This window comes from Oncorhynchus mykiss, chromosome 21, assembly GCF_013265735.2.
Source record: "Oncorhynchus mykiss isolate Arlee chromosome 21, USDA_OmykA_1.1, whole genome shotgun sequence".
Taxonomy (NCBI): domain Eukaryota; kingdom Metazoa; phylum Chordata; class Actinopteri; order Salmoniformes; family Salmonidae; genus Oncorhynchus; species Oncorhynchus mykiss.
In genome coordinates, this window is record NC_048585.1 from 45,474,955 (window position 1) to 45,487,042 (window position 12,088).

At 41.3% G+C, this 12,088-nt stretch overlaps 2 protein-coding genes across 6 annotated transcripts in view; one reads left to right on the forward strand and one right to left on the reverse strand.

The window, feature by feature from the left end:
- Positions 1-305: 305 nt before the first annotated feature.
- LOC110500561 (oocyte zinc finger protein XlCOF6) lies at positions 306-5,405 on the reverse strand. Its single transcript, XM_021577972.2, has 3 exons — positions 5,112-5,405; positions 2,939-3,199; positions 306-2,063 (listed from the first exon to the last, which is right to left on the reverse strand). Exons 1-3 carry the CDS (start codon positions 5,280-5,282, stop codon positions 504-506), a joined length of 1,992 nt encoding a protein of 663 aa, XP_021433647.2. The 5' UTR covers positions 5,283-5,405; the 3' UTR covers positions 306-503.
- Positions 5,406-10,292: 4,887 nt separating this feature from the next.
- The window catches only part of LOC110500870 (neuralized-like protein 4), a 31,987-nt gene continuing 30,191 nt past the window's right edge, over positions 10,293-12,088 (forward strand). For all 5 annotated transcript variants that reach the window (XR_005038617.1, XM_036957965.1, XM_036957966.1 and 2 more), the window contains exon 1: positions 10,293-10,478. Coding sequence is in view for 4 of the 5 variants with exons in the window: in XM_036957965.1 (XP_036813860.1) it covers positions 10,314-10,478 (165 nt within the window). In the remaining variant the exon portion in view is untranslated. The remainder of the gene's footprint in view (positions 10,479-12,088) is intronic.

Genomic DNA, 12,088 nt, shown 5'->3' on the forward strand with positions numbered 1-12,088 from the left:
TTATTATTATTGGTTTGGAGTGACTATCATTAAGCCTTATCTGACATTTATCAACATAATTTCAAAACCTGTGTGGTACACTGCCCTACCAAGCAAAAAGACAGTAACTGCTCATTTGGTCGAAAATTAGTTAGTCATTTTTGCTACATTAAATACATGCTTAATGACGTGGACAAGTATCCTGCATCTATTGTAATGTGTTTTGGAGAAAATGGGGGTCATGTTAGCTGCTTCTGTTCTCTATCATATAGAAAGGTTTAATGGTAGTATACCGATTTAAAAAGTAAACATGCATGAATGTAGTATGACAGGAACATATTACAACTTTAATCACAATTCCAAAATAACAATGAATGTCAAAGCATTGTCAGAACGAAAGTTACAAGTTGTGCCTTTAACCTGCGTCCTCCCAGGGGCTTCGTTTAGGAAGGGGTATTAGATTCCCTCCAATATTAGAAAGATAAATTGTTTCAAGTCAAACAAACCAATACAGCAGCCTCCTCTCAACAACCCTGAACCATATGGCTTCTGAAATGTATGATATCCTTATATTTTTTGCCACATTTCCCACAGGCGTGGAGTTCGGTCACAGAGTGAAATTTTGCTACATGGGTTTTAAGGTAGGACGCCAGAGCAAAGGTTTTACTGCAGTAATCACAGGTGAACGGCTTCTCTCCGGTGTGCAAGGCCAAATGGACTTTTAACGATTCGTGTTTATAGAAACCCTTGCCACATTCGTCACAGGTATAAGGGGGTTCTTCGGTGTGTGTGCGTTCATGTCTCTTGCGCTCACGTTCACCTTTGAAGCCTTTCCCACAGTAGCTGCACGCTAACGGCTTGCTGGTCAGGTGCGAGGCTTGATGCATCTTTAGGTACCTTGACCGAATGAAGGTCATTGGGCATTTGCCGCAAGCATACGGCTTGGAGTCCGTGTGAGTCTTCTTATGGTCGCTAAGCGTATACTTGGTTTTGAAACACATCCGACACTGAGAGCACTGGAATGCTCTCTCTTCTGAATGAACACTTGCGTGAATTTTCAAATTTTCTTTTTTTCCGAAGCACTTCCCACATGTTGGACATTGGAACGGTTTCTCTCCCCTATGGACTGATGCTTGGTGCTGTTTGAGTTCGGAAGGAGACTTGAAACCTTTTCCACACAATTCGCAACGGTGAGCTCCTCCTCCGCTGTGAGTTAGCTGGTGATTCTTGAGGTATTTCAGCTTTACGAAGGTTTTTGGACATTTGTCACAAGCATATGAGTTTGAATTTGAATTGTGCAATATTGTATGTTCCTTGAGGCCATTTTTACTTTTAAAATACTTCTGACACACGAGGCATCGGAACGGTTTCTCTGTTGAATGAACGCTTGCATGTTTGTCCAAATAACTCTTTGTTGCAAAGCACTTCCCACATGTTGGGCATTCAAGCGGCTTCTCTCTCCTGTGGACCACCAATTGGTGATTTCTGAGCTTCCAAGCAGTCGGGAAACATTTCCCACATAATTCACAACAATAAGGTCTCTCTCCTGTGTGAGTCCGTTGATGCTGTTTAAAATTACATAATTTCTTAAAAACCTTACCGCAGTCCGGACAGAGGTACTCTTTCCGGGTGTTGGTAGTCTTATGTTGTTTCCTGTTTGGCCTTGGCTTTCTGTTGTGAAGAGATTCGTCACTCGAGGTTTGTCCGGCATTAGCATTCTCCTCCTCCCATTGGTCATCATCTGCGTTCTCCTTACTTCCGTCTGATTGTGCCACCATGGGTGCTTCTGTTCTTTTCTTTTCCCTCCTGGGTATAGTGGATAGCACAGAATCCCCACTGAGACTTTGTGCATCTGTACTTAGGGCCTGAATGTCTGTAGGCCTGCTTTCTGCCTCTCTGTCTGTTGGCCTACTTGCTTCTTGTTTGGCTGTATTTGGCCCCTGTTTGTTAGACTTAGTGAGTGAGGAAGGTAATTTTGCCAGAGATATAAAGCATTGTTTCATCTCTATGGTTTTAACTCTGATCGTGGTCTCCTTGCAATTTGTAGTCTTGTCAGCCTCATCAATGGGAGTTGGCACTTCAACCTGGGAGAAAAAAAATTGATTGGATCTCCAACATACACACACACAGTCACAGAGCAGCACCCCTGGTTCAGGTTATGGAGTTAAGTGCCTTGCTCAATGGTACAATGGCAGTACATGTCAGTCCAGGTATTCAAGGATAATAACAGTAAAGGGCTCATGCCCACTGATAACGTCAGCCCCCTGGACTGCATAATTCATGCAAATGATGGGGGTCACCTTGGGGTCATGATAGGGGCTGCACCAAATGATTGATGTATTATAATAATTGATTATGCTTATGTTGTATTCATAGAAGGGAAAGGGCTATAAGACCCTCCCCACTACATGTATAGGTTTCTGGACCACAGATTAGCAATATATGCATTATAAGATTATTTTCTAGTCTCTGCCTCTTATAAGAAACGTTATGAGCAGATGTGAGAGCCATTGCGGTCAAAACAGGGTGTCTGTGATAAAGCGCCTCAAGGCTAAAAGAGATACATAGACACAGACCCCTGCAGGGGAGTAAATAGATAAGAGACAAGTTAGACATACCACTGTAAGCCACACGGGAATGGAAAATTACTGCTGAGCCCTTAGAAAACACTGGACTATTGTTTTCTCCTGCAAGTTTGTATAACTGTATATGCATGGGCTTGGTCTCATGAGTAGAAGGTGTTGACGTAGGCAGTTACATCACTAGGGGTTGACTGCACGTATATTAAAGCAACTTTGACCTGTTTTATTTTGCAGAACTTACTCTGAAACATACGTGCTGTGTTTCCGTTGTCAACTTCTGTCTGCAATTGCATTAAAAGGTTTGATTGATTTACTGATTTCGCCAATAAGCCAAAGATTGACAAGGAACCTACACAAACGTGTTAAATATAACATACCTCCAAATCCTCTGCAAACTCCGGTGAATATGGTAATCCCGTCCATTCCTGCTCTTCCAATGTCTGTGGGGTTCTTCCCACTGTCTTTTCAGGTATCTCCTTACCGTCAGTCATCTCCAATAGCTTAACTTTCAGAGATTTAACCTCACTTTGACTCTGGCATATCTTTGAACACAGAGCTGCAGTACCTTTGGAGATCAAGTGGTTGATTTTGATAATAGTCTTTGTCACGAACTGTTTCATCACACATTTCAACTGGACCTAGAACAAGAAAACATATATAGATATATTTTTCATTCCACAACAACCTGTTTTCAAGCTGTTTAACTATGGATAGAAAACTAATTAGCTCATACGTTAAAGGGATAATCCACCCCCAGAAATGAAAGTCCTGTCAATTTGAGGATAGTAACGTAAACTCACCCCATTCCGTGCAAATGTGCGCAACCGCAACATTCAAACGAGGCTACAAAGAAAACTAATGGGACTGTAGCGACTGTGTTGACTTCAAAATCGGGGGTGTGAACTAAGTTTCTCTTCAAGCGTTGATCGACATGGTAATGGCGCTATAGTATTGGAGAAATGTTGAAAAAAATGGACCCTCCGTTACATCTAGACGTGTCATGTCGTAACGTACAGCACGCATAAAGCATATATTTCTGTCTTAAAATCTCTCTCCACCAGGTGTAGCACTTCTCTCATCCTTTAAAAACAAGAAATGGACAGTGACGGGGTAAGGGGATACCTAGTTGTTTTTTGCGTCATCATTGCATGCGATCATCATTCTCAAAGCCGCTGTTTACTTGTAAGATCACTTTAGTACCGCCCAAAAAAAACGATTCAAATTCGACACAAACCTTCAAATAGGTATGTAATGACACATTATATAAACTCTTTATAGTGTTTTATTTACATTTTAGAGGCGATAAGGTGATAAGTTGGACAGATCGAGTGAAAAAAAGCAATTTTCCCCACACGACATCTCTCCTTCTCACTATCACGCATTAGTTTCGCTTCCCCACCCGCCATTTTTAAAAAGACCCTACGGGCTCATTGCCTGCTTGAATTATGCAGAAACGGACAGTGTTAGGTCATGTAATTGCTTCTGTTGGAAGGGGTAGAAATTGTGCTTTACAATGGTATTGACATTACAGTTGATCTGGAAGTATTACTTTTTGGGGGAGCTAAAATAAGGGCAATTGTACGGACCAAGGCGATGTACGAGTTTACGTTAGTATATTTTCTATGAGTGAGTAAAATAACTATTTTCTCCATAATTTAACTTCTAAGTGGTCCGTTCTCACCACTGGAGATAAAGGATAACAAACAATCACATTTTATAACTCTTAAATAATTACATGCACTCCAGATCGCCAAACCAGCCAATGTATGGTAAGGGTAGTGTCTAGAACACACCCATCTATTTATATCGTTAAAACAAATTATATATATTTTGCTTAGGGTGTGTTCGTAAATTCAATCTGGAGTGGGCTCTGGGCCTTCGTAATTTTACTCGCCCTAGCAGAGCTGGTTAGGCTATTTTCATGTTATCCAGAGCATTGGTGACTAACTGTACAGCTAGCAACAATTTAATTACGCTTTTCCGCCGTGGTTTACTAACACTGGCCATATTCAAGCGGTGTTGATCATTCGTAAATTCATCCGTTATTCTGCACTCTGTCACACTCCGATGAGTGCTCTGAAATCAGAGTAGATAGCCAGAGCGAATTTACGAACGGACCATTTGATGTGTTCTATCTAAACAGCGTACCAAATTAGTAACTACCATCATGCAATGCGCCCTTTGTGTCTGTGGGAAAGGTCCGTTGGTGCCATAGCAACGTCTGTACTTTGCATTGTCTGCCTCAGAGATTAACTGCAAATTGAACATGGTCTGATTGTAGACCCCTAAATTGATAGTGCAGTGTGTTTAGACGATTTTACTACTAGCTAACTACTTCACATGCTGGTAATTGTGTTTGGCTACCTAACTAGCCAGCCCAGAGAGAGCATTGCATTGTGGGCTTTGTAGTCGACTTGGACTGCAACAGATTTCCACAACGATTTGCACGTTGATTGTATTAGTGTCATTTAACACTGCAAATCATAGGAAGTAGTGATGTTGGATGGATTATTAAACATTTTATTTGTAAAAGTAAAGTTAGCCACTTACTTTTACCTCCAACTTGGACTCCCCTGTCTTTCCTGCATCGACAATGCCTGTGCTGTGTTGTGTAGAAAAGACTGAGACCGCCATACATTTGTCAATTTCATCCTCAAACGACATCATTAATTCATCCATAATAGATACCAACTCATTATGGAAAGGATCTGGCTGCCACATCTTGTATTTGGTAGTTAATTATCAACAGCGATTGTTACATTTTTAACAAAGTACAACAACATTCATAGACCGTATGACGATACACCTTCTTCTTCGATGGGGTTTAACGGCGGTTAGCATCCAATAATGGGGCAATACCCCCACCAACTGGACTGAAGTATAAATCCATTGTTCACTGAGTGCACAAAACATTAGGAACACCTGCTCTTCCATGACACTGACCAGGTGAATCCGGAAAGAAAGTTATGACCCCTTATTGATGTCACTTGTTAAATCCACTTCAATCAGTGTAGATGAAGGTGAGAAGACAGGTTAAATAAGGATTTTTAAGCCTTGAGACATGGATCGGGAATGTGTGCTATTCAGAGGGTGAATGAGCAAGACTAAATATTTAAGAGTCTTTGAACACGGTATGGTAGTAGGTGCCAGGCGCAGTGTTGAGTGTGTCAAGAACTGCAAAGCTGCTGGGTTTTTCACAAACAGTTTCCCGTGTGTATCAAGAATGGTCCACCACCCAAAACTCATCCAGCCAACTTGACACAACTGTGGGAAGCATTGGAGTCAACATGAGCCAGCATCGCTGTGGAACACTTTTGACACCTTGTAGAGTCCATGCCCACTGATGAATTGAGGCTGTTCTGAGGGCAAAAGGGGGTATAACTCAACATTAGGAAGGTGCTCTTAATGTTTTGTACACTCAGTGTACTTTGTGATACGAAAAGAGAAAAATGATCCGGCCAACTAACCAGTAGTCACTAGTTACCACAGCCACAAAGTCATAAACCCCACCTATTTCTACAATTATCTTCTTAAAATGTGATGTGAAACCTAACCTTAATCGCACTGCTAACATTATTAAGACCAAAAGGCTAATGTTTCTATATACATTTTTACGATATAGCCAATTTTGACTTTGTGGCTCTGGCAACTAGTGGGAACACAACCTACCCAACACATTAAAAACCCACCACCCCATTCCACTATTTTGACCCCATCTTATCCTACACCAGGACAACGGCCTGGCAGGAACTACCATTCAACACACCCTGTAACTCTTCTGAAGTAAAATCTCATATTACTAAGTACTTCTCTGCAGTTGCCACCACAACACCTATTTTCTGTGACTTGCATTCCATTCCGGTGGTACAGGTGATAACCACATTTAATTTGTAGGCCTATCACTCTGTACTGGAAAAAGTATACTACTCACGGTGAGCCTGTTAGGGTCCCTCACCCTTGAACCATCTTCATCTACTTTCTTCACTGGCTCAGCATAGAACACCTTCTGTACAACTCTGACCCTGGCAGCCCCAACCTGCCTCTCTCGCACCAGACACTTCTGATCCCCAGCAACAAGATAGTGGTTGTCATGGCGCCGTAAGGTAGCCTAGGCAGAGAGCTCTATAAATATTCTACCTATTTTTTTCATAAAATGGAAGTGTTTTTGTAGCTTTTGTTTAAGGTATTTTTTTTGGGGGGGGGGGGGGGGGGGGGGTTGCTCTAAGGTTTGATCACTATATCCTGTGGACTCAGAGTTGCAGGATCATGATGAAAAGTCTATATTTTGGCTTGATAGCTAGGATTCTAATAAAGTGGCTTTTGGATTCCAAAAATGTGGCTTTCTGTTTCATCTGTTTGGAAGTATTACACCAAGGACTGCACACTGTGTAGCAGAGGAAGTACAACGACTGTTCAGGGAACGAACAGTGACTGACCATTCAGAGAAGCAGGTGTGGTGGGCTGTTGAAGAGCTCCGGGGCTGTTTTTTATACTGTCTTTGTTTCTCCTGGTCTGTCTCATCGATGACCTCTCCCACTGAACCGACACTGCCTTTCCAACCCAAATTGTCCTCAACTTCATCCCAAGCCGACAGAGACTTTCAATCTTCATCATTTACATTTAGGGTGTAAATACGGGTTAAAAAATGTATTCATTATTATTAGATCTGTAAATCCAAGTATGCCTAGTACGCTAGGTCTACTGTTTAGGCCAGACCTACTATGTTATGTTTGTTAATCTTTTGAGCCATTTATTTATTAAGAGGACCACAATGGAAATACATTTTCAAACTTTTTTGTGTCATTCTCGATGATTTTAAATGCATTATCCACGTGTGGTTGTATAGTGTTTTACATGATCATATATATATATATATATATAACATGGGTACCACTACAGTTGACACATACTGCCTCCTTCACCAATACTACACATTCCTTTGTCCCATGCCCTCCTGCACACTTCTTACATCTAGGGAGATCCCTCCTACACACTGCTGCAACATGACCATACATTTGGCATCTGAAACACTGTAGTGGATTCGGCACAATAGCTTTTACAGGATAACTGATATATCCTAACATTAATTTGTCGGGTAACGACTCAGCATCAAAATTCAAAAAGGACAGTGTTGTGAGAATTTTGTTCTCATGTTCATTAACCAATTCAATTAAAATACTCTGCCTGTTACTAAGAATAAGTAAGGTTCTTATTAAAATGAAACAGACAGACTAGTCTACTTAGTCCGCAACGTTTATTCTCGAGAGCTCTGCTTATCATTTCCTGTACATTGGTCTATATACCTCACATTTCGTCATAAATGTCCCTCCTCCTCTCAGATACAATGGCAATATAGTTCACAAGTCTTCTCCTACTCATACATTGTCTGCCACCTGTTAAACAATCTACAAGCCTCTCCCCTCCCTGGGTGGGGACAGAATGTCCTGTAAGGAACACAGTATTCCAGCTTGTCTGACAATAGCTCCATTTGTTTCTCACTTACACCCTGCTTACATACTAAAAAGGAACAGAAAGTCCTTGTTCTAATTCTTGACTAAAACTACACACATCAGATTTAGGTTTATGATTCTAATAAGTTTCATACAATCATACAGTGACAGGGTAGTATTCTGTTAGTTTGTTCTACGTTAAAATGTATACATCATTTAGTCATTATTCATAAAATTCATAACACATACAGTGGCCATGTTTGAAAAGGATCAAAACCGTAATGTGTCATGGGTAAATTGTGACTGACTGAACTACAAATAATTATGAGTAGTTATTTACGATGGAAGATGATTTGTAGATCAGTCAGTCGGCAGTCGCTTGCACTGTTGGCTGCAATGTCTTACAAGACCAGTGACTCTTCTGTTTCACTACGCTCGCAGCAGACCCCGGGAATCTTCAACTTCAGTTGATCTACCTCCACCCTTACCGCAATTCCAGTAATCACTCCTTTCAATGGCACCCTGTTCCTGAGAACAAAGCAAGTAACAGGTATTGTCCCCATTCTCTTGGCGTGGAGTGCCTGCTCTCTCTGGGTGGGAAAAGCTAATAATCACAAGTCTACTTCGGGTTATCTTCACCGATTCAACAGTACCCAACTCCTTTTTCACCCAATCTGATACCAAATTTAGGTCAGCCAAAAGACAGTGGTCCACTTTCTCCAAAAGTGTCACACCTACTCTACCAGATTCATATTTATCATGACTATCGGTGCAAGGCTCTTAACCACACTTGCCACCTCAGGTAATTTATTTCCATTATCTTCCAATTCACCTCCAGAGCTACTAGAGTACAGCTCATTCGGTTTGTACTGGCCGCCAATCTTCCTCTACACACTGTCTCCCTCGATGTTGCTAGTTTCATTGGATTCAAACTCGTAACCTACTTCCTTCCATCTCATTGACCCCAAGCCTGGAAATATACTTCCATTAGAATCCTTATCACTTTCACTGTGGGACTCCATGTTCCACGTGTCTCCATTCTTTTCCACTACTACTTTTCATTTATGTCTCTTGACCACCGTCCGCCATGCTCCCACTGCAAAAACTTGCAGTTGACTGCAGTCAAAGCTCTTCTACCCGCTTGACATAGAGATAAATAGTAATGGTGTATTTTTGTAGGCACTAAGTCCATCCTGATTCATTAGACAAAGCTCATGGGGAAAATGAATGCCGTTTTTGGATAAACGTCAAAATATAGTGTGTGGTAACACAGGCTTAGCAAATCTTATACGTTTTGTTCTGAGATAATCTTCATCAGCTAACGTCACTCTTTGTGAATTGTGAATAATTTATGTTGTTACAATTTTTTTTAAAGCACAAAGGTTTCGTAATTCATAAAGGTTATGTTGACCTACTGTTATTATCTCCTAGAACAACACGTAGAAGATCTCCTAAACCTGTGTGAACGTCAGACCTTATTTTCTGTGTTTATTCCAAAACCCTATTCTTTGCCCATTCTTTTTTCCAATAGGGATCACTGAAAGAACCTGAGGTAACTAATTTCCGGGTTTTAGGACTACAATATTGACATATAGTAAGGCGAGCTGGCGAGCTCTATTGCTGTGCATTATCATTACTGCCACCTGCTGTATTGGATGTCAAAACTCCATCCCTCCATTAGCCTCATGCGCCCTCTAGTGTTCCGTCTTGTAGTGTGCATGATCTCTGAAAGGGCCATCGAAATAGCGAAGGAAATATTTTTTCGGTGTAAAAATATTTTCTTCATAGCACAATTTTGGTGCAATTATTGCCATAACATAATTCATATCTTAATGCACAGCAATTAAAAAGTTCCCATTCGGTGAGCAAGGCTAACATAACAACTTGGATTTGCAATAACCAGCTGACTCGCGCACTGCAACAATGTATTTATCTATATTTTAATATCTATGTATTATTAATGAATAGTAAAATTGAAGCATAATGCATGCTTTATATAGTGTGCTGCTGAATGAACAATGTAGTTATATGAGCTTTTAATGCTTGGTTTCAAAGAGTTGAGGTATATGGCAGATGTATGCATATAAAACACTGCTCATTCTTGTAAATCTGTGATAAATGTTCTATTGATTGATTCTGCCTGGACAGAAAGCGGACCACACTGCCATAAAGCAATTTTGCTTACTTGACCTTCTGCCGTTAATCTTAAAAAATGTGGGCGCGTATTTCGATTTGGATTTAAAACCAGAGCTTTCATATTGTCGCAAACCCATGTGTCGCGAAGCACGCCGCCCCAGTGAAGATGGCGGCTGAGCTGCACCCGCGCAGCGGAAAACTGATCGGACTGTCGAATTCGAACAGAACCGCTCAGCGGAACCAACCAGTCCAAGAATTTAACCACGGGTTAGTTCTAAGCAGAGAGCCACTGAGGGACCGGGATGTATTCACCGTCCGTATTGACAAGAAGGTAAACATAGCTGTCACTTTCAGCTCGGTGGGGGAGAGAGATGGGAATGCGAGGAGAGAGTGCATCCCGTGCCAGTGGGACGGAGTCTCTCTGTTGTCCGCAGTGGTGCTCGTGTCTTATTCAGTCCTCGTTTGGGCGTGCGCAGTTTGACAATCAAGCAGTACAGTTTAGGTTTACTAGCGATCGTTTTAGCCATATCCTATCCAAAATGTACTGCAACACATTTGCATTGGCACATTGACAACAACACTTGTTCAACACAATTAGCTAGCTAGCTAGCTCTGTGTGGTCCAGTCCATATACAGTGTATACTTTTTTTTTACGAAGGTCAACTAGCGACATCTTCGCTACCAATTGCAAGGCTAACTTTACAGTAACGTTAGCTAAGCTATAGCTAATGTTAACCATACTAGAGATCTTTTCGTGTGTGGATCGAACCAGTAAGTGCCTCGCTCTGTCAAAACACGGTAACGTTAGCTTTCAACGGCTAACTAACTAGCGATTGCTAGCCAAATGAATGACATATTATTACCACGACCAACATTTAGCCTGATAGATTGACTACTGTATAGCAACGTTAGCTCGTTTAGTTAGCCATGAGTTTGCATGTTTGAAATGTAAGGTAGCGAGCTACTGTCGCTAGGTAACGTTAGCTATATCTCTAAGTTAGCTAACTAGCAACAGTCATTTGGTTGACTGCACACAGGCAGCAGCATTTTTCAGTTGTTGACGTCTAGCTAGTCACAGAGGTCTACCTACAGCTAGACGAGAGAAGCCAACTGGTTGAGTCAAGTTAACCTGACTCAACTTGACTCAACCAGTTGGCTTCTCTCGTCTAGCTGTAGGTAGACCTCTGTGACTAGGTAGGCCATATGCCAATACTGTGGTCTTGACCAAAGATATAGAACCCCATATGGTCTGGTCTTGATAAGCAAAATAAAGGCAAAGCAGATATCAGTTGTCCTTTTTTTTTTTTTTTTTTTACCTTTATTTAACCAGGCAAGTCAGTTAAGAACAAATTCTTATTTTCAATGACGGCCTGGGAACAGTGGGTTAACTGCTTGTTCAGGGGCAGAACGACAGATTTGTACCTCATCAGCTCGGGGGTTTGAACTCGCAACCTTCCGGTTACTAGTCCAACGCTCTAACCACTAGCCACTAGTATGGTGTATGGTCAACTCAAGACCAAAGTTGACAAAACAACTGACCCTGTGTCAGTGGTTAGGAGGAAACCTCACCCTAATCTGAATAGGCTCATTCCTAAAAAGCATAGCTGTAGTTTATCTGGATTATTGGGCCTCTTTGTGATACACATTGGTATCACTGCGTTTACACAGGCAGCCTAATTCTGATCTTTTTTCTCTAACTGATGTTTTGACCAATCAGATTAGATCTTTTGCCAATAATTTGGCAAAAACTCAATAGTGCTGCCTGCCTGTGTAAACATAGCCATTGGGCTTGTTCAAAGTGACTGATCTACAAATCACCTTGCATCATAAATAACTACTTATTATTATTTGTAGATCAATCAGTCACCATTTACCCACAATGTATAATGATTTGATGCTCTCCAACACGGCCAATGTTTTGAGCCAACCGTTAGTTACTGT